The 26,887-nt window shown below is 47.2% G+C and overlaps 1 protein-coding gene across 1 annotated transcript; it reads left to right on the top strand.

Annotated features, from left to right (window-relative positions):
* Nucleotides 1-16,008: 16,008 nt before the first annotated feature.
* On the top strand, nucleotides 16,009-25,102 carry MEAF6 (MYST/Esa1 associated factor 6). Its single transcript, XM_078873257.1, has 7 exons — nucleotides 16,009-16,243; nucleotides 18,728-18,843; nucleotides 20,024-20,111; nucleotides 21,215-21,260; nucleotides 22,139-22,397; nucleotides 22,789-22,822; nucleotides 23,167-25,102. The coding sequence occupies exons 1-7, from the start codon at nucleotides 16,154-16,156 to the stop codon at nucleotides 23,167-23,169; spliced, it is 636 nt and encodes a 211-aa protein (XP_078729383.1). The 5' UTR covers nucleotides 16,009-16,153; the 3' UTR covers nucleotides 23,170-25,102.
* Nucleotides 25,103-26,887: the final 1,785 nt, after the last annotated feature.

Genomic DNA, 26,887 nt, shown 5'->3' on the forward strand with positions numbered 1-26,887 from the left:
TTTATTTATAGAAAGCAGCAGTGGGTCGTATGCAGAGGAAAGAAAGAACACAAATCTTGAGCTTGGATTTGAGCAGGGGCAGGGAGTTGACAGCACAAACGGCTGGGGGGGAAGGGAGTTCCAGACTAGGGAGGTGCCCCTCGCCTCACTAGTCTGGAACTCCCCCTAGCCGAGGGTGGGGGGGGTGGGTCAGGGGTGGCACACTAAGAAGCAATGATGCCATATGACACTGCTTCAGATTTAACCAAAACAATGGCAACGTGTCCCTCGTATATACTCGGGTTGCTTAACGAGAGACGGTAAGCCGGCAAGCGTTCGTATCGCCGGTTCCAAGAGGCAGGAGCCGGCAAGCGTTTCCTGTGGAACACTCCGAATAAACGCACTAGTGGTACTCGCAGACATACACTCCGCACGGCGCGTGCGACTCTGATTGGCCAGCAAGCAGCCTTCTCAAATTACCTCTGCCTATGACAGGGCTGTAGTTGATTGCTTGCTTGCTGGCTTAAGGGCCTCTTGAGAAGTTATTTGTATTCTACTCCCCCACGCTGACGAGACATGTTGAGAGGACCTGAGCATACCAACAAACTTTACACCACCGCAGGAGACCTGCCAATTGACGATCTGTGGAGTGCCCATTGTTCTGCATGGTGGACAGAGGCGAGCATATTTCAGAAACTTCCCCCATTGTTGCAATTGCTGAGCCGGGAGACTGGATCTAACCACTCTGTGTAGGAAGTCAATTGTGCTTGCCATTACACCGCATATAAGGTGACAAACAGACACAAACACACAGGGTTGCACATTAATGTTTTTTGTTATACATTGCTGTATGTACAGCACAACCAGAAACCATGTTTACATAGTTCACAATGTGGTTGCCAGTAATGAAAGAAAAGCGGGTTTAACAACTCTAGCGTGTATCTTGTCTGTTTTCTCTACGGCAGCCTTCCACAGGAAGAACCGGGCTCAGCGTCTCAATGTCCCGCGACCTTCGTATTCCAGCAGCCGCCTCGCCCTATGACCCAGCCGCCGCGGTCCATGCCGGCTGACGTTGGCTGTGCCCCCCCGGGTTTCCGCGGGCTGCGTTTGCAAACCCCCGATGGGGGAGTCGCTTGTGCCGCGTCACCAGCGCCGGTGGGTAGCAGTGGCCCCCAGCTGCCCACGTCGAGCCTGCCTTGCGCAACCGCTGCCCTCTCGGTACCGCCGCCGCCGCCTCTGTCCGGAACGTACTGCAGCTTCGTCTGCACGCCGGGTGGGTGTGCACACCAAAGCGGCGATCGCACAAGTCAGACAAGGTCCCGGTTTTTACGTGCAATATCATAACGGTACAATGGGTGCACCTCAATTAATTGATTGGCAGGTCCACGTAGTGGGGTAAAGTCTGAGTACTCTCACCTCTGCCAAGATGTCTGGCCAGCGTAGAGGAGTGGGTCAAATAGTCTCTGCATGCGCTGTCTAGAACTCTCTCTCATGGAGGGCCATCTGCCAGCGGTGGCGTGAGGAAGTACTTGCTCGGCTGGACCTTTAACGTTTTACCTTTTACTTGTGAACCGCAATATGCTAGAGGTCCAGTTGCATTGGAAAGCACCTTTATATGCCACGTGGTGACAGGGTGCTGCATGTTTCAAATTTGAAAAAAATATCATAATGGGCACAATGTGATCCTGTCAAGGAGCATAAACCATCACGTGAACTCTGGTCATTCTCGTAGCAGCAGCGGCTTTGGGCTGCTCATTGAACAATGGCGGTAACTGCATCGTGCGTTTTCAGATGTGCTTCTGGGACCGTCTGGAACGCTCTTCCGATATTAGGAAGCCACTGGAGCGATGCACTTTTAAATCTAGGTTGAAAACTAATTTTTTTAGAACTGCTTTTTGTGTTTAGTTTGTCCTACCCCCACATTTCCGATTAGCACAGTTGGTTACGTACGGTACGAAAGAAGTTCAACATACTGTAGTCCCTTGGGAAACAGTGACATCGGTTTTTCGGGGAACGTTTCGGCTCCCATAGGACCCCATGGTTTCGGCTAATGTTAATATTTTGAGTATTTAGACCTCCACTGGATTTGTTTACATTGTTTTCTGTTTTGATAGTGGAAACAGCTCTCTTGCAGACTCAGTGATTTTTCATAATCAACGTTTTTGGGTTTAGATCGCGTTATTTATAAATGTGTCGTAACCCTCCACCACCCGACACGGCCAATCAGTAAAAAAGTGTCACGTTGACAAAAGACAAATAGTTCACTGCTTTAGCCCACCGGTGTGTTGAAGTGTGAAACCACAACATTTACAATTTGAGTATGACGTTTCGCTTGTAATTGCATCCAGCATCATCGGGCAATTCATAAGTGAATTCGATTAACAGTTATTTCGGTTAACAGTTTTCGTGGAACAGATTAAAAACGTGAAGTGAGGGACTACTGTGCATACGTCCAAATGTGCATGACGCAAAAGGCAAAAATCCTAGTCCTACAACCACAATTGTATTTTGTCCAGACAAGGAACGAGAATCATACGACGCTGTGCCGTGGTTTGTTCTCCGCCCGCTAGGATTGGAGCTTGGGACAGAGATGAAAAGGACGTCTCCACCACCACCACCACCACGACCACAGTGCAGTGATGGTAGTGACGGCGGCACGGCAGGCACAACGCTCCCCAAAGAGCCGCGCAGCGTGGCCAATTGGTGTTCCGGCCTCGCCAACGCCACATCGATGGCCACAGCCGCCCCGCCGCTGCAGTTGATGAGCCCACCGCTGATCAAGCGCAGCGCCAACTTGCCGCTACACATGCCTGCAACCCACGCCGTGCCGCTGGAGCAGAACGGACCGGAGCACGCGCCTGCGATCCCCTGCAACGTTGGCAGTGTCCAAAGGTGAGTTGGGGCACAGGAAAGAAAACTCGTGAGTCGGCATCATCACCAGCCATGGTCTGCTGACTTTTGGATAAAGGCCGCGCCCACGACATGCCCATCCCTCGTTGTTCCTGTGATACTGAAATCCACATTGTTCCTCTGCAGTGATTATTTTTGGGTGGGTTCCCTCCTTTGGCTACTGCTCGGTCATTAGTCTAGACCAGGGGTCGGCAACCAAAATAACAAGAAGAGCCATTTCTTTCCAATTCGGTACAAAATTCAGTATTTCAAGAGCCGCAATGCATCTGAGTACATACTGTACATACGTACATATCGTCAAGAAGCAGCCCGTAAAGAGCCGCATGCGGCTCCGGAGCCGTAGGTTGCCGACCCATGGTCTAGACCATCGGTTATTGTCATCCCCTTCTTTGCGACGTATCATGCCCAAAACCCACTTTTATCAACAATCAAGACAATGTGATATCTCTTAACTCGCGTATGATTTCTAATCCACGTGTGATTCTATACACGTGTCCTGAGTTTTACAAATCTTTAACTTCAACTGCGAAGGATGTATCGTGGCGATGTGGCCAATGTTTACTCACATGATCATAGACAATCTTGTTGCAGTTGGACAAGGAGGTTGACAATCTAACTGATGTTGCAAACCATACCCATTGTTATAGATTTCCTTTGTGCGTGACTGTCCCCGGTAATTATAATCTGTTAATACTTTGGTACATTTAGTATTAGCAGCAATCTTCGAATGCAAGGCTGTCGTGAAGGTGCTACATTTTACAGACCTAATCTTCAGTAGTTTTCACTGTCGGGGGCAAGGTGGTTGTGTAAAATCTTAATCGAGTAATTTGCAGGTAATTTTTTTAAGTTGGACCATGATGCTGGCACTTAATGTGTGAATAACTTCATGGGATCTTGAACGTCCACTGTGAAGCAAACAGCACATGTATTACGTTTAATACAAGCACAGTATTAACCAGGGTGGCCTGCCGGATTTGAACCACAAAACTCTGAAACAAGCGGCGAATGACATTCCCGACGGGCCATATCATCGCTCCGTGTCACGATAATGTCATTGCCACATTGGCCTTGTAATTGTATTGCGTTCTTAGAGTAACAGTTGAATGACTGTTGCATCTATCTTACTTTTTACCTTGTGCAGGAATGCCTTCTGGGAGGACAAACAGGAGGAGGTGGAAGCAAGGCCCAGTGGAGTTAGCTTCGTCCACCCGCACACATTGCTGGCCAAATCGCGAGGCAGCGTCATCACAAACAGCGTGGACTACGCAGGGGAGCACGTGCCACCAGCTAGCGCAGAGGTATCCAGCACGCTGCACATCCTGAGCAGGCCGTTAGGACCAACACGGTTAATCTTCTTGGTTCTTTCGGTAAAGTCACGTAGAAGGGAAATAATAATAAAATAATTCTCACGACGTTTCGGCCACAACGCAGCCGTCCTCAGGTGAAGAACAGGTCTGTCGGAAAGACAGCGTCTGAATGAAACACCACCAGGCTTGGAGCGTATATTTAAGCTGGGTTGGAGGGAGAAGAGCGCCTTGACAAAAGAATTTGCACATCAAGAGGAATTTAGCATATGGGAAATGCAGATATGGGATTAGTCATTACTTGTGGAATGTGTAGGAGGTTTTTCACCTGAGGACGGCTGCTTGCGTTGTGGCCGAAACGTCGTGAGAATTATTTTATTATGTTTTATTTTTATTATTTTATTATTTCCCTTCTACGTGACTTTACCGAAAGAACCAAGAAGATGAATCCCTGCAGTCACGAAAGCTTTAAATCGAAATTTAACACGGTTAATGTTTGTCCCATATTAAAGTATAAACTTGTCAAACTTCGGGGTAGAACGGGGGGCAGTGGGTTGGGAGGACAAGTTCAGATATCACTCGCTGGGAATCAAACTCACATCACTGGGCTTAGAGTGCAGTTTGCTAAACACTACCCTACTGCTCCCCCAATTAAATGTCAGCATGAGGGAGGACCTACACGACCGATTAAACAGAATATTCCTGATCGTCTAACCTTGAAAGTTAAGCAGGTTTTCAAGCTGGTTTGTACTTGGATGGGAACACACTGGGTGATGCCAAATATGGTTGGCTTGGGGCTGCGAAGTGGCCAGGGCTTGGCAGTATATGAATGCTTCCTCTCCTTTCCTTTCTTGGTCTGTCCCGTTCCCTCCCATTCTCCGTTATGTAATTCTGTGCTCTGAGATAACGTGTTATGTTATGGGCGCATTGCAAGTGAAAGTTGTTGGATTTAATCTCTGTGAGTTGAGAGTCACCGTGTGTTCCCTACCAGCACGGGGTACCACCGCCGCTGCCCTACATGAAAGGACAGGGACTGCCCATGCACTACTGCTGCACCGCTTGCTTCCCTTCCTGCCCGCCGAGCCTCGGCATGCCGCCCTTCCCAGCCAACAGCCAGGTCTACCTCCACAGCCACAGCCAGCCACCGGACAGCGTAATGTCTTTGTCGGCCAGCGGCGCCAGGAGTCACTGCCAGCTGGCGTCCACGCAGGACTCGCGAAACCAGCAACAGTTGCGTCAATCGCCCTTGCAGCAGCAGCAGCAGCAATACTACTCAAGTAAGTAACCATGCCCCACCACCCTGTGGCGGTACAATCGACAAGCAAGCAGTGGCGTGACCCAGAGGTCGCAAACGGGTTTTGATTCCTTACCCGTACCCGGCCGCACCAGGGTCGCAATTGGGTACCCGTACCCTACCCGATACCCGGCTACCCGTACCCGGCCGGGTATCGGGTAGGGTACGGGTACCCGATTGCGACCTCTGGGATGAAGCCATGTTGCAGGCGCGGGTGGGTTGATTCTAGTAACTTGAATTGTGAGAAGAGACAAGACGTTGGGAAATGAGTGACAAACGGTTACTCACCAGTGACTCACGGCCTACCCGTACCCGGCCGCACCAGGGTCGCAAACGGGTACCCGTACCCGTATCCGGCCGGGTACAGGTAGCCGGGTATCGGGTAGGGTACGGGTATCGGGTACCCGGTTGCGACCTCTGGCGTGACTTGAGGTGGTATTGCTACCTGCCGTGGCACGCTGCATGGTTATGCACAGTTATCTGCGGTTAGCCACGATTATCCGTGGTTACATGTGAGTGATGGGATGAGTTTTTCCTCCAGGTCAATGACCTCTCATCTGTGCAAAGGTGTGGATAATAGGATGAATCATCAATGCAATCCATCAGCATCATCATGATAATCATCAATATTGATGTAAGCTTGAGGGATGTTTAGCGTGGTTTGGATTGGGAGTGCACAGCCTGTGCCTACAGTGTGACCAACAACACTTTGCATTCTCGCTCAATTCAGCTTTGCAGCAAGACTCCATGTACAAGACTGGGTCCACTTCTGAGCTGCTGTTTCAACACAAAGTGAACAGTGACAATGCTGGATTTAGCGATGGGCTGCGCACACAGGTATGTGGGCTAGCCCTGCTCTGCTAGGCATCATCGCTACTTAAAAAAATGTTCGTCAATCAAAATAACCTGCAACCGATGAATCTCTCCTTTATATTACACGTCAATCCACTGCTGGGAGATCGAACGGACGAGCTCTCGATTACAAGTCCAGTATGTTAACCATTAAATCACGAGCATCCTGGATATAATTTGTGCAATCCCCTGGTTGCTCCTCCCCTCCACGTGTATGTGTGTGCGTGCGTGCGTGCATGGGGAGTGATGGTGAAGCGGTTAGCGCACTGCGCTACGAATCCGGCGATCTGAGTTCGATTCCCGTTCACGACCATTAACAGTAGTGAATATTTGAACCATTCCTGGGCTTCCCCTGGGTTTAGGTACCTGGTGCGGTGCGTAAACATCGGAGCTTGGTAAACAAAGGTGACCAGTCGTGGGGCTGGAAACCCACCCCCTCGTGAGCCTGCACAGGTGCTCACTAATAGCACTTGCCCCATTGTCTGTTAAGCCTACATGGGGGATCTCTGTCTTTGTCTTCGTGCATTCACGCAGACGCACCTCAAGTCTTACGGAATACCGGCCGGGAGGGACCTGCTTACGCAGTCCTACCTGCCTGGCTACACGCTGACTGCCCTACAGCAGCTCCACAGCGGCTATGGGACAGCCGTCCACAGTCAAATCGACGACTGTGATGGGCCACAGGTGGTGCATAGCGGAGTCCCAAATGGGTTCTATCTCACCATGGACAGTGGCCAAGGTGGCATGGAGGCTGCACAGGCTGCTGCCCTCGAAGCTGGCACTTACCCGCTCGGAAATGCTGCATACAGCTCGTACGGTGACAACAGCAGCCACTTTGGTCAGCCGCTCACCTTCTCGGCAAATCACGTGGCCCTCCCGATTCTCCCAGCCAACGTGGGCCACTCCGCTGACTCTGGGCACTCGTTTTACGCCGGCCACAGGGCGGACATCGGTCACGCGCCCCTGGTTAGCCAAGCAGGCCAGCTGAGCTACTTAACCCACTTCAACCGCTCGTGCCTTGCTAATCACGCTCTCAAACATGAAAACACAGATTGTCTGAATTATTCCGTCGGCTGCAGGCATCCGCACACCTATAATTATAAGCCCGTCTCGAACCAGCCTGTCCTGTATAACAATGTCCCGAAATTTGGCCACTCGGTCCACGGCAATAACGCTGCTCAACCGAACCACTCGGCCCACCTCAGTCACCCCGTTCACTGTCACCACCCCACCCTCCCTCGGCCTTCTTTCAACTACAACCACTCTGCTTTCCTTCAACACTCGGCCGTACCCAACAACGCGACCCCATTTAGCCACACTTTACAAGTGAACCACTCGGGCAGCCGCAGCCCTCTGCCCGTGTCCGTGCAGTCGGCTCACCCCACGCACGCGTTCCGACACGGCCAGCGGCTGTTGTCGAGCCCGACCCCTCTCATCTATGGCACGTATTTCTTGAGCACCGCTGACGAGCAGGGTCCCGGCACATTGCAGTACGAGGCTACGCAGTTCAATCCCAGGTGCGACACCGCCGTGAAATCCCCTGGGCTGGCGGTGTCCACTTCCTGTGCTGTGGGACTAGCGGAGCCCACACAATGCACCTTGAGTGGTGGAGATGGCGGCGGTGGTGGTAGTGCCTTCACGTGGCAGGAGCTCCCGGCAAGCTCCACCGCCACCTCCGCTTCTCAGTTCTACTACCAACCAGCAGACTGCAGTGGCTCTGGTAGCTGCCTCCCTCCTCGCCAGATGTCCAAGGATCACGTGACCGGCGGTAACCCCGTGTCGGACTACGTAGGGCACTCTGGGAACTTGACGGGCAGCCAGTACGTGAGCGCCAGCGGCGCAGCCCCCGCCGGTTCTAGCGAGCGCCACTTTGCACCGGACGACGGCATGGATGGCCGCCCTGCCTGGCCTTGCTCGCCTCTCGGCTCGAGCACCGATCGCCCGTGCCCATCCGACGGAGAGCACGGCGTTGATGACGGCGAACCGAAGTGCGCGGGGGAAATGCTGGTGGAGAGAATCGCGTTCACGGCGATTGACGCGATGGATTTTCAGGACGACGGCACCAAATTGACGGGACAGTGCGGGAGGTCGCTCGGGTCCTGCAGCGACAGTTCAGGTGAGGATGCCGGTGCCGGTGTGCGATGTGAAATACATTGTGGCTGTAGCAGCTGCAGAGGTCGCAAACGGGTTTTGATTCCTTACCCGTACCCGGCCGCACCAGGGTCGCAAATGGATACCCGTACCCGGCCAGGTACGGGTACCCGTTCCCTACCCGTACCTGTACCCTACCCAAAATGAGTGACAAACGGTTACTCACCAGTGACTCACGGCGTACCCGTACCCGGTCGCACCAGGGTCGCAAACGGGTACCCGTACCCTGCCGTACCCTACCCGTACCCGGCCGGGTACGGGTAGGGTACGGGTATCGGGTACCTGATTGTGACCTCTGGGATGAAGCCACGTTGCAGGCGCGGGTGGGTTGATTCTAGGAACTTGATTTGTGAGAGAGACAAGACGTTGGGAAATGAGTGACAAACGGTTATTCACCAGTGACTCACGGCCTACCCGTACCCGGCCACACCAGGGTCGCAAATGGCTACCCGTACCCGTACCCGGTCGGGTACGGGTAGCCGGGTATCGGGTAGGGTACGGGTATCGGGTACCCGTTTGCGACCTCTGCTGGACGTCCACGCAGGGGAGAGTATTTCGTGTGCTGGACTGGCAGGGGTGGCTCCCCGTGCTGCCGCCTGCCACAGGCGGCCACCCTGGTGCTGGCCTAGAACCAGCAGGGCCTTGCGCTGCTGGCGCTCATCACCTTCAATTAAATTGCCAGTGCACGGCTAACATCAGTGGTGCGTGGCATATTACCAAACCCGCATTGACCAGCGTAATAGGGAGGTCATCCTCCACCCAGTTGATTAACAGGGGCTGTAAATGATTGTCCTTGTCGTTATAGGTGTTGACACGTGAGATAGATGGGTTTGCAGAAACTTTGACGGTTTGTCTACAGGTACCCAAGACTCCACGGGGAGGGAGGAAGATCTCGATCAAGCGGCCCTCGTGCACGAGGAGAACAGAGAATCATGCAGTTCCACTTCACCAAAGCCCCAATTTTAATTTGTTATGTTTTATTTCCTTTTTCCCTTTAGACCAATTACACGGTACTCACCTTGCGACTCATGAGGTCGTGCCATGTTTCTCAACGCCAGTCCTCGCGACCCCCTCACGGTACAGCTTTCGTGATTACCATCAGATTCGTGCAGTGTGAAACGGTGGTAACGGGTGGCAGCCCCATCAATAACTTCCTCTTCCACACTCGCCACAAGTCCACCCAATTGGGTGGATAGAGGCGAGGAGGTGGGGGGCGGAGGGAGCAATTTAATAAACCTACCCATCTTCTTGGTTTTTTCGGTAAAGTCACGTAGAATGGAAATAATAAAATAATAAAAAATAAAACAATAAAATTATTCTCACGACGTTTCGGCCACAGCGCAAGCAGCCGTCCTCAGGTGAAGAACAGGTCTGTCGAGAAGACAGACTCTGTCGTGATAATTATTTTATTATGTTTTTATTTTTATTATTTTATTACTTCCATTCTACGTGACTTTACCGAAAGAACCAAGAAGATGAGTCCCTGCAGTCACGAAAGCTTTAAATCGAAATTTAAACCTACCCATTTCAGCTTCCGCACGGAGTGGGGCGGGAGATCAAACCGTCACACGTTACACCGCAGCAAGATCACATGCAGTGCACAGTGGCTGTACTTGGTCTACGAATGAAAAAAATCACGAAAAACCGGAGTGTGGAGGTGGGTGGGGGGGCAGTTGCGAGGACTGGAGTTGAGAAGCACTGATCGGTGCCCCTGAAGTGCACAGCTGGGAGTCTTGGTGGCACTCGTGCATTTCTGTTGCAGTAGTTTAGTCCCATGACGTGTGGCTCATATTGGAGTTTGTTTGATTCTGGGGTACAGTGAAAACCCCTGATGTGAAGATTGGTTGTTTTCAGGGGTCCAGCCAAATTGAATGTTACATGTGGGAAAGTGTAATATTGGGGAGCATTGATTGTAGATTGTAGATCAATGTGGATTCTTTTTTGAGGGTGGTGATTTGGGAAAGGGATCTTGGATACTGGATACTGGACAACGTTTTCCATGTCACAAAACGTTATCGCGGCGTTATGAAACCTCGTAACGTCGCGCTTTGTGTGTTTTCCCAAATATTAAATATTACAAAGATGGCATAACACAACATTTATTTGATCCACAGATGGATTGAAAAGTTTTGAGTTTATCCGTGGATAAAAATGATCTTTGTTGAGTTTTGAGTGTCACCCCCTCGAATGCGCCGTGGATTTTTTTTCTGAGTTCTTCAGTTTCCGCCCTTACGAAGCCAAACTCAAGCGGAATGAAATTGGGTCACACCTTCTCCCAGTGCATGAACACAGGTCTTGAGACTCAGCAAGGCTTTACAAGGGTAATTAAAGAACATCATTATTATAATTTTCATCATACAATGCTGATTCACATTTAAACGTATTGTGGACAAAAATCATTCCGCGCAGCCAGCGTTAACAAGAGTACACCAGATGTATAGAAGCAAAATGGAATGAATATTTTGCTGTTTATTTTACATCTATTCATGTAATTAAGGTAGATGAGGAAAACATTTTTTTCACGATCTCTGTGTTTGTGCATAAACCTGCTGTCATGTTGGGATTCATTCCAAATAATACGTGTGTAATATGATGCAAGTTTTGGATTTTTATGCTCTAGTGGTGAGGTGATGCAGTTAGAGAAATATCACACAAATAAGGTGTATCTGTTCTGGAGCATGTTCATTCATGTTCACCCCCTTGTATGCATGATTTTTCTTCTCCGGGCACGACAGTTTTGTCCCGCATGAACCTAAGCACTTATTAATGGAACTGGCAAAACGTCCCGATTAATCCGCAACCCTCGTGAAAAAACTCCTGGGTCTCGGTGTGAACTCTCTGGGTAAATAATGACAGTACAATTTTTTTACATTTTTGATCATCAACGTCAACACAAATTTTACACTTGAAAATAACGGTCACTAATTCTAGATTAGAAGCTTTCGTGACTGCAAGGAATCATACTCTTAGTTCTTTCGGTTAAAGTCACGTAGGTAAAAAATGAAATTAAAATTAATAAAAATAAAATAATAAAATCACGACGTTTCGGAGGCAACACAAGTCTCCGTCAGCAGGTGGGACCGTCACAGCCAGATCTGCTGCATCAAGTGAAGCAGCAAATCTGGCTGTGACGAAACGTCGTGATTTTATTGTTTTATTTTTATTAATTTTAATTTCATTTTTTACCTACGGGACTTTACCAAAAGAACTAAGAATATAACGGTCACTAACTTGACATGAAACACTACGTATGCAATGACTCACAGGTCAGTGGTTAAGTGCCACAGACACACGTATGATTGCGATTATAATGCAAGTGTAGGTTCTGTTAACTTCGGTTGAAAGTGGCCTCTAGCGGGGTTACTGAGATTTATCAAACCAACGAACTGCTTTGTCGTTCGCAGGGGATGTGGACTGCACACATCGCCATTAGATTGGAGGTGATTGAGAGGGGATTTAAAAACCTGCGTAAACGCATGAGGAAAACGTAGCGTTGCAAGGTTGTAGGCATTTCCTTTTGCAGCCCCTCACCCCCGTGTGTTGTAAGAGTCATTTCCATTGAGGCGATTGCCTTTCGACTAACCAGGGGATGTAAAGCCTGCACTGAAAATTCGCTGCAGAGTATAGGACCTATAGCTTTGGTGGGGAATATACGAGTCCGTTGACTACATTGTATTTCACAGGGTCTGTGGGCACGAGACCAACCACTCCGAAACGGGCCTGAAAACTCGCTTTATCCGTGACCGCGAGAATCTTGGTCGTGCTAATTACTTGGTGACGATGCTTTGACACTGGTGCACAAGCACAAATAACTCAACGCATTCGTGAATAATAACTGCCTTATGAAAAGGAAAACTACATGAAGTGCATTTTTTTTTTAAATGTTATATTTAGATATTTTATTTTAATGTAGTTATATTGACGAGTGAGTTTGTTTTGTTAATTGGATACTTACTAGACCTAGCAACACATGTGTGTCTCATTTGATCTCACTCGGTTAATTCTGTCTTGCCAAGTGCCTGTTTATATGAGATGCGGGTTATGTTTTGCATTGTTTTCTGATAACACGTGTGTTCATAATATGTGACACGCCAGTCCTATTCAGGCCTGAGTAATTAAAGCTTCCCCCATGCCTGTTGTAAGGGGAATCGACATTCAGTTAGCAGCAGTAGCAGCAAAGAGGTGCTCTGATCCACGGAGGAGGGCAGTAATTGGTAAAATTATTAAAGTAAATGGTCCAAAACAAGAAGACTCTACCAAATTATATATTTTTTAAATAGCATATTTTACGTAACAAAACTATTTACAATAATTTTGAATCTTTCATGTGAAATTCTCATATCGGAGAAAAAATATATGTAAATTGAAACCTATAATCCCCGATAAGGGCTTCTGAGTTCACCTTATTGAGGAATTCCGCATAGCATCTGTCTGCACTGTGCATTTGTTTGTTGTTGATGTGTTTTTTGTATGGTTCTTGCGTTGCTAAGTTTCACAGTGTTTACCACTCACGGTGTTTCGCACAATTTGATTAAACTTGCACACATGACGCAGGCATGTGCCCTGCAATTATGCCTCTGACAATCAATTCGGATTGCGTCCGATCTCGACAAAAGCTAAGCTGGGTTTTTAGCCTGCATCAGTCCTCGGATGTGTAACCGATGAACGTGACAAGGCTGCTGCAGTGACAGCTTGTGGGGCAGCAAGAGGGCAGAGCACGCAAATCTTCGTTGTACTTTTCGATTTAAAGCTTTCGTGACTGCAGAGATTCATCTTCTTGGTTTTTTCGGTAAAGTCACGTAGAATGGAAATAATAAAATAATAAAAATAAAACAATAATTCTCACGACGTTTCGGCCACAACGCAAGCAGCCGTCCTCAGGTGAAGAACAGGTCTGTCGAGAAGACAGAGTGTCGAGAAGACAACGCAAGCAGCCGTCAGGTGAAGAACAGGTCTGTCGAGAAGACAGACCTGTTGTTCACCTGAGGATGGCTGCTTGCGTTGTGGCCGAAACGTCGTGAGAATTATTATGTTTTATTTTATGTTTAATTTTATTATTTCCATTCTACGTGACTTTACCGAAAGAACCAAGAAGACTTAGTTGTACTTCTTTGGTCCCACGTCTGCTGCCTGCAGTCCGCGATGACCGGCGTGGTGAAGTATAGTAGTACATCCCATGACCCGCACCTGCGATTATCACGGTTGACTACGTACGGTGCGAAAGAAGTTCAACATACAAGGCTGGTGCACGTACACGGGCCGTTTGCGTTGCCTCCCGTGAGATCCTCATGGATGTTCGCTCTTGTGACACCGCTCGCCACTGCTGTCGGAGTGGCTTACACCAGAGAGATTTTTCTTACTCGTCCACGATGGCAGAGACGTCTTGGAATAATTCAGTGAACTCACTTTTTTTCCCACCACACGCTACCTGCATCCAAATGTTATTCTTTGGATAAAAATAACGCTTCAGAAAATAAGACGAACCCCCCCCCCCCCAAAAAAAAAACTTGTGATAGGTATTTAAAAAGATGTACAATCACGGTCAAAAAGGCAAAGGTCCCCGGTATAGCCTTAAACTTTTGGGGCAAGTGCCATTAGGGTGGCCAACGCCACGCCTGGGTCCGCCTTTGTCTCTTCAGTGGCAATGTTTACACATTTGAGGTTGGGTCGCCCAAGGGGAGGCCCAGGACCCATACAGATCATGGTTGTTGATGTTGCCCATAAGTGGGAAGCCAGGTTCATAGGGCAACTAGCTACCCGTTACGCTATCGCTCACCACTCGTTCTGGTCGTACCCCTACCTGCCTACCCGGTTATCAGACGAACCTCCATTTGAATACAGAGGGGATCGAAGTGCGTCTAGTAATTATGAGAATACTTTGGGTCATGTAGAAGAGCCCTGGTTCCAATAGACGCGCAATGGTGTGTATTTGGTAATGCGTGTTATAGGATATTGCATGATTTTACAAAAGCAAAGTTTGTGGGGAATAATATCAATTTCTGTACTTTTGAGGCATAAGCAATTGGAAAATAACACTACCCAGGAACAAAAAATGTTTTAGTTCCACAGTGAATTATGATTTATACACGCGAAGTGAGAGCCAGCACATACAACATGCCACTTCCGTGCCCAGTTACATGCTAATTCTTCACATTAACATCATGCTAATCTCACATAGCTACTTCCGTGCCCAGTTACATGCTAATTCCTCACATTAACATCATGCTAATCTCTCACATTATCATAGCAACTTCCGTGCCCAGTTACATGCTAATTCTTCACATTAACATCATGCTAATCTCTCACATTATCATAGCTACTTCCGTGCCCAGTTACATGCTAATTCCTCACACTAACATCATGCCAATCTCACATTATCATAGCAACTTCCGTACCCAGTTACATGCTAATTCCTCACATTAACATCATGCTAATCTCTCACATTATCATAGCAACTTCCGTACCCAGTTACATGCTAATTCTTCACATTAACATCATGCTAATCTCTTACATTATCATAGCAACTTCCGTACCCAGTTACATGCTAATTTCTCACGTTAACATCACTAGACCCAGCCACTTCTTTATGACCCTTGGGCTACACCTATTTGAAACCTTTTAAAACAGTCTGCATCAACATGCTTATTACGTAAGATAATTGCATTATTAACTTTGAACGGTAATGTTAAGTCTGTTGGTCACATACACCTCAAGTGTATCCATCTCGGGTGGCACCAAATGAAATACTGTGGTCCGTGCCCACGTGCGTGGCAACTCCAGAGGACCTTGTGGGCATTCTTAGCCGTGAAAAGTTAACGATTTATAACTCGCTCCAGCCACGAGGGGGCACTATCTCGCTTCTCCCTCGGTGTTTTCGTTTCATTTTCATTTATTTGGTATAGCCCTGTGAGCCATTCGGCTCTTGAATCGGGTGCAACCGCAACAAACAAAAAAAATCCAGGAGAAAACAGCGTACACCAACGCTGTGCAAAAAAATCCCCAGTGGGATGCAAGTCAAACAACAACTACAAGACAACTTAGATTAAAGCCATCAGTTTAACTCTGTACTACAACAAACAAACATGGCCAAACCAAAACACTTTTCGAAATCACCAAAATAAAGCCATAAAAGAAATATGTCTTCCACGCACACAGGAGGAGGTGAGTGAAGGTGATTGGTAATTTGAAGCTGTTGGTCACACAAACATCTCAAGTTTATTCAACTCGGGTGGTCACCAACTGAAATGTGACCGTGGTCCGTGCCCACGTGGCCACGTGCCAACTACCGATGGGTGCCTTGTTTGGGGGCATCTTTAACCGTGAAAAGTTAACGATTTCTTAGCGCGCTCCAGCCACTAGGGTTCGCTTACCAATTGAAATGTGACCGTGGTAATTTAAAACTGCTGGTCACATAAACATCTCAAGTTTATCCAACTCGGGTGGCCACCAACTGAAATGTGACCGTGGTCCATGTCCACGTGGCCACGTGCCAACTACCGATGGGACCTTGTTTGGGGGCATCTTTAACCGTGAAAAGTTAACGATTTCCTAGCGCGCTCCAGCCACTAGGGTTCGCTATCCCCACCACTTCCCCCCGGACGCCCTCCACGCGTGATGCACACGGGAGGAGGTTGGTGATCGAGGAGGAGGAGGGAAAGGCGACATGGCCGCCTTCAAGAACTCTGCCTCGCCCCAGCTGCCCGACACGAGGCACGAGCTGAGCGAGCTGGTCAAGAGGCAGCAGGAGATCGCGGTCAGCCCACGTAGTTGCATCCGACACCACCAAACAACCACCACAGACAACAACCACCACAGACAACAACAACCACATCACCGGGCCGTAGTTGATTACGAGAACAACAATAACGCTGCGAGTAGTGACGATGACGATTTTTTTTTGTAGCATTCGTTGTGTGGGGGAGGTAGGAGGAGGGGAGCGGTGGCGCAGCGGTGAGCGCGGTCTGCGTCTCACCCTCGAGTTCGACTCCTACACCGGGGCCTCCCCCCTTTAGGTCGACTCAGCCTTAAACAACAAAAACCACAGCAACGACGACGAAGCGGCGGCCTTGGCGCTTCTGGTGGTGTAAGCGGTCAGCGCTACGCTGCGCTACGAACCCGCTCACGGCCAACAACACCCGGTGACGATTTATCTGAACCGGTCCCGGGCCTCCCCTAGGTCGACTCGGCCTCAAACGAGTACGTTGGTTGCGGTGTGTAAGTTAAACATCGCCGCTGGGGGCTGGCCACCCACCCCCTCGTGTGCCCTCATCGGCGCTACTCGCTAACAGCACTTGCCCCCAACAGTCTGTGCAGGCTACACGGGGGACCTTTGTCTTTGCTTTAGTGCACTGCGCCACTGTACGGTGTTGTAGAGTACTGTGGAGATCATCGATCACTTGCTATCGATCACGTTATCGACTATTGATCACTTGCTATCGACTATCACTCACTTGCTATCGACTATCGATCACATGTTAGCGATTATTGATCACTTGCTATCGACTATCGATCACTTGCTATCGACTATCGATCACTTGCTATCGACTATCGATCACTTGCTATCGACTATCGATCACTTGCTATCGACTATTGATAGCTAGAGATAGCAAGTGAGAGTGCGACCGGCTGAGTTACTACTACATCATAACACACTAATGAGTTGTAATAATGATTCGTTCTCGTATAATGGGTTACAAAAATTATGTTTCGTTATCCATGTGTAGGCACTACTTTGGTAATAACGTCATGGAGATTGTCTGCAAAGATAATGGAAAATTAAGAGGTTTTACCCTTTATGGCAAAAAAACAAGAGTTGTGTTAAGATGTTAAAACACCAAAATATAAACCTTTTGCAAGGAATCAAATTTACTGCATTAAGCCAATTCCCAAAAACCTTGTTGGTCTCTACATTAACCACAACATGTAGATATTTGGTGTTTGAACATCTTAACACATCTACTGTTTTATCGCTAGAAAGGATAAAACGCCTATTATTACTATTTTAACTTCTTTGATACTGGCAAATTAAAAAAAGAGTTCCCGTCACATCTGCAAATATATTTGGTGCGTTGTTGGTATAATAATACCACGTTACACGTGTGGGTGTAAGGCCAGGCCGTAATTATCATAAAAATTGGGGGGGTCACATCCCCCCCAATATTCAATATTCACATCCCCCCCAATATTCAAATATGCTCAAAATGCCCCCCCCCCCCTACAATATATTGCTATAAAAAATATAATTGCTATGCTATGTAAATAAAAACAACAATTTTGCTAAACCTTGGCCACAATATCTGGACTTGTCTTCATATACATCAATGCATAGATTTCTGTTGATGTGATTGTGGTTATGGTTGTACTTTATTAATCCCTAATCTCTGCCATTACATACAATGAAACAAGAAATGGTAAAAAAAAGTTAAAACAGAGCAATGTAATACAATCCACTATTCGACATTATTGTAAAATATACATAAAAAGTCCATCCCATGTGGTAGTGAATTTTTTAATATTTTAAGCAGGAAATACATTTTCAAATTTAGATATTTTTCTGGGGGGGGGACCCATACCCCCTGGAAGATTTGGTCCCCCCCAATGTTGACTCCATGGCTACGGCCTTTGTGTAAGGCATCGTCCACTGCTGGATGAAGACTTCCTCAAATGGCAGCCATCTCATAATGCGCCTCTAATTAGTCACCCAGAGCACCTGCTCAGGAACTGACCTCATCACTCCACCTTCTTGGTGGACGTCGCATCTGTCACGTTCCATCCCTCGGCTGCCACCCTGGTTTCACATTCAACCGAGAAGTGCAGTCGTGCCCATCCCCTGTTTCTAGGCCCCAAGCCAGTGGTGGAAATGTCACATTCCTATGACCGAGACAGGTACATCCACAGGACAAGCATTGTTGGCTGTTCCTCCCAAAGCGGTGCTCGGTTTAAGCCAGTGGTTCTCAACCGGGGTTACGTGGACCCCCTTGGGGGTACGTGGCAATGTCCCAGAGGGTAAGATGAGGTCATTTATAAATGCATGAAATTATATCATCATACCCGTCAACCCCTTATCAGTGCCTACCTTATTACAGACCAATTCAGACCTTGTTGGTCGCCCACTTGACATCGACCCTTCGAGCGAACTTCTCCTGGACACGAGGCTCGTTGACTTTTATAAGCAAATGTGTCCGATTACATTAGTTTGCATCCATTCTATTTTTAAAATTGATTTGTTTTTTTACAGGAGACTCTGAAAAATCTTGAGCGACAAATCTACGCGTTTGAGGGGAGCTACCTGGAGGACACGCAGGTGTATGGCAACATCGTGAGAGGATGGGACCGCTACCTCTCCAACCAGAGGCAAGCTAAACTAAATTATTTAGCTAAACTACTTTTTATGTTACCAGTTAAGGCCCACTGAGCTATGTAACTTGTTTTCAGAAGCGACCTGGCCACAAATGATAGCTCAACGAAGTGGCTGATCACGTGGAAATTTGTAGCGGCCAAATAACTCTAAACACGTTGATTCTAAATGTGGAGGGAAAAGCTGGAGGACCCGGAGGAAAATCCACGTGGCCACGGGGAGAGAGACATGCAAACTCTAAATATACAGGCTTCCGGGTCGGAATCGAGCCCACAATGTCCTGCATACCAGGTGAGATGGTTAACATCACGTCACTCAACAGGTGATGGCAGATGTAGCAGAGCCTGCAAACAGATGAATTCCACCCGTCCTAGTTTCGGTGTGCTCTCGTAATAATCGTAATAAAGGTTTAGTTTGAGTTAGCGTGTCGTCGTAGTCCATGCAGATTGTAATTGACATTGTCTGAGGAGGCAACCGTTGCCTTGCCCTATGAACACACAACTCAAACCAATCACGAGTGTCGTCATGGAGAATATAAATAAGAAAGAAGATAAGCAGACCGTGTCCCTTCACGTAAAAAACAAGTATTTATTATATAACGCAAAAGCAACATGGCCTTCTTGGAGTGCATATTTCTCTGTTTATTTATTTTGTTTATATTCTCAATGACGTGGATGATTATGTTGAGTTGTCTATTATACAATTTTGCGTTGAACTGTATGTGTGTGCGTATATATATTTTTAATATTTGCGAAGAAAATGGGTGTGGATGTTAGTCAAACAAACGCATGACGTATGTATGCATGTTGAACTTCTTTCGCAGCGTACATAGACAAGCATGATCATCGGAGGTGTGGGGGGAAGGACAACAAACTAGACACAAAAAGCAGTTATCAAGAAATTACTTTTCAATCTAGATTTAAAAGTGGAAAGCTCCATTGGCTTCCTAACATCGGAAGAAAGAGTGTTCCAGACGGCCGCAGAAGTGCATCTGAAAGCGCGCGACGCAGTGTGACTGTCTTTGTTCGATGGCTAGCTAAAAGCCGTCGCTGCGAGGATGGATGACCGGAGTTTGCGTGATGGTTTATGCTCCTTGTGCCGTGTGTTTAAAGAGATTGGTGTGTGCGCGTGCTTTGTTGTTTTTGTTGTGCCCCTGCCCCCTGGCTCGCCGCACAGGGGTGGCTCTGGACCCGTCGAGAGGAAGAGCCGGAGGTTTAAAGAGGCAGAGAGATTGTTCAGCAAATCCTCTGTCACATCCTCAGCCGTGAGTTGATGTTCACTGTGTCTCAAAAAACATTTTAAAGTTACAGATATTCAAGATGGAGGTGGCCAGAGGATGGCTCGTGGAATTGTACACTGCACCACCACTGTTGATTTAATGAGTTTGAGTCTGGGTTTCAACCATCCATGATTCAACCGGGTTCTTATGTTTTGGAGCACTCACTCGAATTAGCACATATTAAAAGAAAAAATATACATTTGTTGTTTGTATTCAATTAATTTGTCTAAATTCCAGGTCTGAGGAATTATTGGGTTGACTTTTGTGCATTTCTCTCAAGTGGGAAAGTGGCGCCTCCTACCAGGTCACTTATCGGGATCTCAGCAGTATTTCCGTAATGTTCGCTTCTGTGGGCTCTTCCCTAACACTCGGGGACATGCACTGTTCTGTGAGATTTCTGATTGGATTCATTTGCCCCATTAACTATCTGACCACCTCTAAACATGCCCATTCAAATGTCAAGACTTGAGAGACCAGGATAAGTTTTATTTGCAGGAGTGGCATGCGTCACCAAAATGACAAAATAGAAAATAATAAAGTCAAAACAATGAAAACTGCATCACGATGACGAATTACAAATATTGCAAACATTTTCTTTGTTTTTTTCGGTGAAGTCACGTAGGTAAAACAATAAAATAAAATAAAATTAATGAAAACAACTAAATTAAATCGCGACGTTTCAGAGGCAACACAAGCTTCCTTCATCAGGTGTAAAAAAGGGCATAGCACAATAACTGTAGCGAGATTTATTTTATACACCTGATGAAGAAAGCTTGTGTTGCCTCCGAAACGTCGTGATTTTATTTAGTTTTATTTTATTGATTGTTTTACCTACGTGACTTTACCGAAAAAACCACAGAGTATGAATCGTTGCAGTCACGAAAGCTTCAAATCTAGAATTGCAAACATAATTCCTTGCAGTGCACAATGTAGTGGGCAGATTACCTCCAGAATAAACAAAGCACAAATTACAAAGCCAAGCTTCAAACATTAACATTAAACGTAAATATGCTGACTAATAGCACTCGTATATGTCAACAAAGTCAATCAAGTTTTAAAACGTGTATCGCGTCTACTTTTTTCTACAGGCTGTGGGTGTAGTTGTGAACCAAGATGGAGCAGAGGAAGATAAGAGTGAGTGTTCGTTGTTCCTTGATCAGATCTGAAGGGTTTATTTTAAACCAAAGTCCCACTGTGGGACAGAGGTCGCAACCGGGTACCCGATACCCGATACCCGGCTACCCGTACCCGGCCAGGTACGGGTACCTGTTTGCGACCCTGGTGCGGCCGGGTACGGGTACGGGTACGGGTAGGCCGTGAGTCACTGGTGAGTAACCGTTTGTCACTCATTTCGGGTAGGGTACGGGTAGGGAACGGGTACCCGTACCCGGCCGGATACGGGTACCCATTTGCGACCCTGGTGCGGCCGGGTACGGGTAAGGAATCAAAACCTGTTTGCGACCTCTGCTGTGGGACGACACGGTGGGCAGCAGAGGGCAGCACAGCCATTGCTGTAGAGCAGGAGTGGGGAACATTTTTTCTGCCAAGGGCCATTTGGATATTTATAACATCATTCGCGGGCCAAACAAAATTATCAACTTAATAAAAGAAGTAATATTAAAAAATACTTTTTTTTTAAAACACGCTTTAATGAAATGTACCGTACTCGTAATGGCAGAACTCCACGACTCCAGGAAGTGGCCACAAAGCTTGCCATAACGTAAGGGGCCGTGGTGATTTACAGCCAACGTCAGATGGCTGGAACTGCTTCTCTTCGGTGAGGCGAGTGATGTTAGCTGGTATTGATGATGTTGCTACTCGCAACTGCTTTTCCAGGTTTCCTCCTAGATTTATTGAATTTCGAGTCCCGCCTGCGGTTAGCTTGGCGGCGTAGCGCGCCTTGAATTGCTGAGCAATGGAAGCAAGCGCGCCACTTTAGATGCAAATCCTGACCCTCATTCTCTTTGCCGCGCGCTTCAGCACCGACACGATCGCTTTGGTCTCTGCCGCAGAAGAGAAGCTCGAGAAGGAAGAGCGCCGGGAGGAGAAGGTGAAGCCAGCGCCGGTGGAGGAGGAAGCGGTGGCGGCGCGGGAGTGCGAGCCGGAGCCCGGCGAAGCCGAGGCCGCCAGCGACTCGCCCGCCAAGCCGACGGACGGCGGAGGTGGCGATGGCGGCCAGCCAGAGCAGCTCGCTCCAGCAGCGGCGGCAGCAGCAGCAGCCACTGCCCCGCACGGCAGCCACAAGAAGAGGAAGCACAAAGCACGGCACCGGTACGCCACTGGTGTGTCCGGTCTGACGCCACCGCTGTGTGCGACTGCTGTGCTGGCGCGGTAGAGCTCCCCGTGATAGTAGTCGCACGGACGGCGCGGTGGTCACGCAGGTTGGCAAAACAGTCACGTGTAGGGCAACCCTCGCTTGTGTCTGTGTGTGTGTGGAGGGGAACCTGATGGATGAGCAAGAGCCATCCACAAACACTAATCGAATTTTCCCCCTTCGATTAGCACGGTTGGCTACGTATGGTGCGAAAGAAGTTCAACATACATATAGCTACGGGGTGATTCGAGTCGCATAAGAACGACTGTTAGGTTTTTCTTGCATGGAGAAACGAACACGTGAGGACATTGAAGGGCTCTAACTTGTTGCTTACGCATTGTGTTGCAGATTTGAGTGGAAAATCAACAAGAAACCCCGAAGTGTAAGTACTGCGTTGTAAATAGTGTTTATGAAATGCATACATTATGGTGTTGGACCATCTCATCTGGTCCAACACCAATGGGGACTAGGCTCTAAAGAAAGCCGTCTCGGGTGTGGACCAATCAACTTCAAGGACAGTGCATATTATTATCATTATCAGAGTTGCTTATTTTTGTTTGCTTTTTTGACTACTTGTGTTGTGGTTATTGCAAACATGATGCCTTGAATAAAGGTGTCAGTTTTGTACCAGTTTAAAAGGGTAAAAACCTACTACTATATTTTGCCACTGGTAAAAGAGATCTCATAGTGATGATGATGATGATGTTTCTTATGCTGTCTTCACAGTAAAATGAAGGATTTCCAGCGAGCTGGGTGAAGCCGTTGAAGTGATCTCCGCCTCTACCCTTCGTGAAAAAGAGTTTCAACATTTCCCCTGTAGCTTCTGTTAATGATCACTTTAAACGGGGGAAAACAAGGAGCTCTCCCATGTGTTTTCTGGTTGTGCGTTTCGGGAGCGTCAGGAACTGAATTCAGTTAGGGCTCATCGTGCCGATCAATGTTTGCGGTACGACCAGAAATAACACGGGAGAACCAGAAATTCAAGTGAGTTTGAATGCTTGGTGAACATAAAGTTATTCCGCTACGTAGGTTTTTGGGATTGTGCTGCCGTAGAGCTCTTCAATGCGTTGTCGCGGTGCACCGCATCTTTTTTTGGTCCGATGTCCGACGTTTCGCTCCACGCGCTAGGACGTCATTGTGCAGAACAACGCGCGGCACAACCCCCAAACACATTGCATGGCGCAACCACGAGAAACTCACACAGTGATTACAACAACAAAAAACCCTTGGTAAAGTGATAATCGTGAATAAGATGCAGTGAATGAACCTCTCTTGCAGTACATGCGCAAAGTTGCAGTCATAGCAAGGACATCGATTCCGTGCTGTGACGTGCAGCTTGAAAGCACAAAGAAAAGGGGCCTTAGTGTCTTCCCAGCAATATCTTGTCTGCAAATGTTTCTCACCTGAGTAAGAGTCGCTGCAACGGTACTGAAATGCTCTCTGATTTGTGATTAGGATTGTACGCGTGGCACGATCTGAAAACACATAAGCGAACCATGCGGCGCAACCACGAAGTCCTACGCAACGGTCGTAGCAGTATACCGAATGCTATCAAGCAAAAAGAACAGTAGTAATTTGCAAAAAAAAATTGATTCAACAGTAGTGACTGATTGTGTCTCAATGTTTATATTATAGTCGATACTCAGAGGCCTTCATCCAGTAGTGGGATTGATCATGACCAGGGGTGGGAAACTACGATAACAAGTTGAGACCTTTTTTTGTCGAATTTGCTAAATGCATGTGTCCTTAATAAATAACGTCTCAAATTTCGATTTAAAGCTTTCGTGACTGCAGGGATTCATCTTGGTTCTTTCGGTAAAGTCACGTAGACGGGAAATAATAAAAATAAAACATAATAAAATAATTCTCACGACGTTTCGGCCACAAACGTGAGAATTATTTTATTATTTCCCTTCTACGTGACTTTACCGAAAGAACCAAGAAGAAAAATAACGTCTCGTGAAGTGGCCCTTAAAGAGCCGCATCCGACTCCTGATCGTGACCGATTATGATGGCGGTGATGCCCTTAGGGTGGAGTGGTGATGCAGCGGATAGCGAGTTGCTCCGACTTTGATTCCGTCTAACGTCGGTTGGCGAGTGATACATGAGCTGGTCCTGAGAAACCCTACCCCCACTCCTCCACCAACCCTGTTTTGACTGGCGTGGTGAAGTATGGCCAGACAAACTGCCACGACCAATCCACGTGTGGGGAGGCGTTTATCCAACAGTCGAATGACAAGGGCTGTAAGTCATCAAAAATATGTTCCTCAATCTTAGCTATAATTCCAAACTTTACCCTTGAATACCACATAAAGAAATAAACTTTAGTTCACATAATCGTCTTGCTTTACCAGTTATAAATGTAGCAGTATTATTTACTTTTTTGCCGTTTGTTTTTCATCGCAGTGTCCGGCAACAGTTTGTAGAAAAAAATGTAATGACAAGTGTGTTTAGTGTCGAGATTTGTGTGCTTTCAACCAACGTTACGATCACGTGTCCTGTCAGCGCTTGTGACATCTCCGTTACAGACATGGCCATGCATTAACAGCGTGTTGTGGAGTCTCGTCGACATGACACCGGTTGGAGAAAAATGTTTTTAAAGCTACCGCATTAATTACACGCAATAGATCTTTAACAAAATAAACTATTTGGTCATAAAAAACATGTCGCGATTGTCCTTCATTGACATCTCAATAGGCGCCGTGCAAAACTTACACACTTTTCAATCTCGACTCGTGTTTTCCCCCTGAAATGCGTGGTTGGCTTCCTCAGTTTTCCTCCACCATCCGAAGCCAAAAAATCTATATAATTTTTTTTATGTATATATACATAAAGGCTTTTACGAACAATATGATTAATACTTTATTTTGATTCAGGTCTGTTGGTACAATGTTAGTTTTTAACTAACATGCATTTGGCGTATTTGCCCACGTGACAACTTGATTTGATTGGCGCTGTCGGGTAGTGGAGGGTTATCGTTAGAAATCGACATGACTTCGACACGATGTGACCCGAAAGAAACCGATAACGATTCTTTAATGGGAATAGCCAATGCAGGACCCTCCTGAAACAAAGTATAGAGGCTCGGGGAGGTTTTAATGGGGAAACTGACTAATAATTTTACCATATTAAGCAATACCCATATGTATATTATACCATACTGTAAAAACATTCCTTTATACTGCACGACAAGGTGTAGATGCTGCCACAGTGCAATGGTTAAGTAGACGACTTGCAATCCAGAGATCGCAGGTTCGATCTCCCAACGGTAGTTAAAATCACGGGGCAAGTTTCCAAGACTCCCTCTACCTCTATTCACCCAGCAGTATGAACAGCACAATTCTGTCGATCAGGATTGTGTGTGGTGGGTTAAAGTCGAGGTCCTGCATGTATGTTGAACTTCTTACGCACCCGTATGCGGCCAACCGTGCTAATCGGAGCTGCAACCTCATCCAACACGTGTGGCCTGCGTGTAAGATTTGGCCACCGTGGAGGCCCTTCGAGCAGCAGTGACGTTAACAAGTGCTGCATTGGCCGGGACGCACCCTTTACCTTTTACAGCTTTACAGGAAATTGTGCTTCGTACTTAAAAATGCAGATTTGAAGTCTTTAATCCAACAAAGTTTAGTGGCCAAGTTTGGCATTTCACCAGCACGGTCGAATGTTATTATTTCACTTACATAACTACACTTTGGCAAAGTCACAATGCCGTGATTTGCTCCGTGGGCAAGTCACCGCGTTCCCACATTGGCTAATTCTCTGTGCTGCGTAAGCGGCTTAGTAAGCAGCTTTGGCATCTTGGTGACGGTGGCGAAGAGAAGGTCGTAATCCCGTGGAGGAATTCGCTTGCACATCACTTCCAAGTACAATTGTGAAATTCGAGATTTTAAAAAAATTATACTTTTATAAAAAATTCACAATTTGCCAATTTCTGTGTGAACACTTGAATACGACGTTTATGACATCCTTTAAAACATATCCACGCATTTAATTGGTATTCAGATTTCGATTTAAAGTTGTGTATTGTCAGTGGCCGCCGGTCTCCCACGGGCCTTGCAATGAAGAACACTGATCTGGAGGATGTCGCATGCCATTGTTATGGACAGGAGCTCATGTTTCCGTATTTGCATCTGGTTCAGGGTCCCGTTACAGACATCGCTTAGTCATTTCACACCGCTGTGTCAATCCTCTGCTGGACGAGGACCATACCTCGCCACACTGCTCAGTAGAGCGGGTTCTAGATTTGAAGCTTTCTTGACTGCAAGGATTCATACTCTTAGTTCTTTCGGTAAAGTCACGTAGGTAAAAAATGAAATTAAAATTAATAAAAATAAAACAATAAAAATAACGACGTTTCGGAGGCAACACAAGTCTCCGTCATCAGGTGGGACCGTCACAGCCAGATTTGCTGCATCACCTGATGACGGAGACTTGTGTTGCCTCCGAA

Source organism: Lampetra fluviatilis, chromosome 36, assembly GCF_964198595.1.
Source record: "Lampetra fluviatilis chromosome 36, kcLamFluv1.1, whole genome shotgun sequence".
Classification (NCBI taxonomy): Eukaryota; Metazoa; Chordata; class Hyperoartia; order Petromyzontiformes; family Petromyzontidae; genus Lampetra; species Lampetra fluviatilis.

Coding starts and splice junctions, on each gene's coding strand:
- MEAF6 (XM_078873257.1), top strand. CDS start 16,154: ATGGCCGCCTTCAAGAACTCTGCCTCGCCCCAGCTGCCCGACACGAGG. Junction 16,244..18,727: donor AGAGGCAGCAGGAGATCGCG/GTCAGCCCACGT, acceptor GTTTTTTTACAG/GAGACTCTGAAAAATCTTGA. Junction 22,398..22,788: donor AAGCACAAAGCACGGCACCG/GTACGCCACTGG, acceptor ATTGTGTTGCAG/ATTTGAGTGGAAAATCAACA.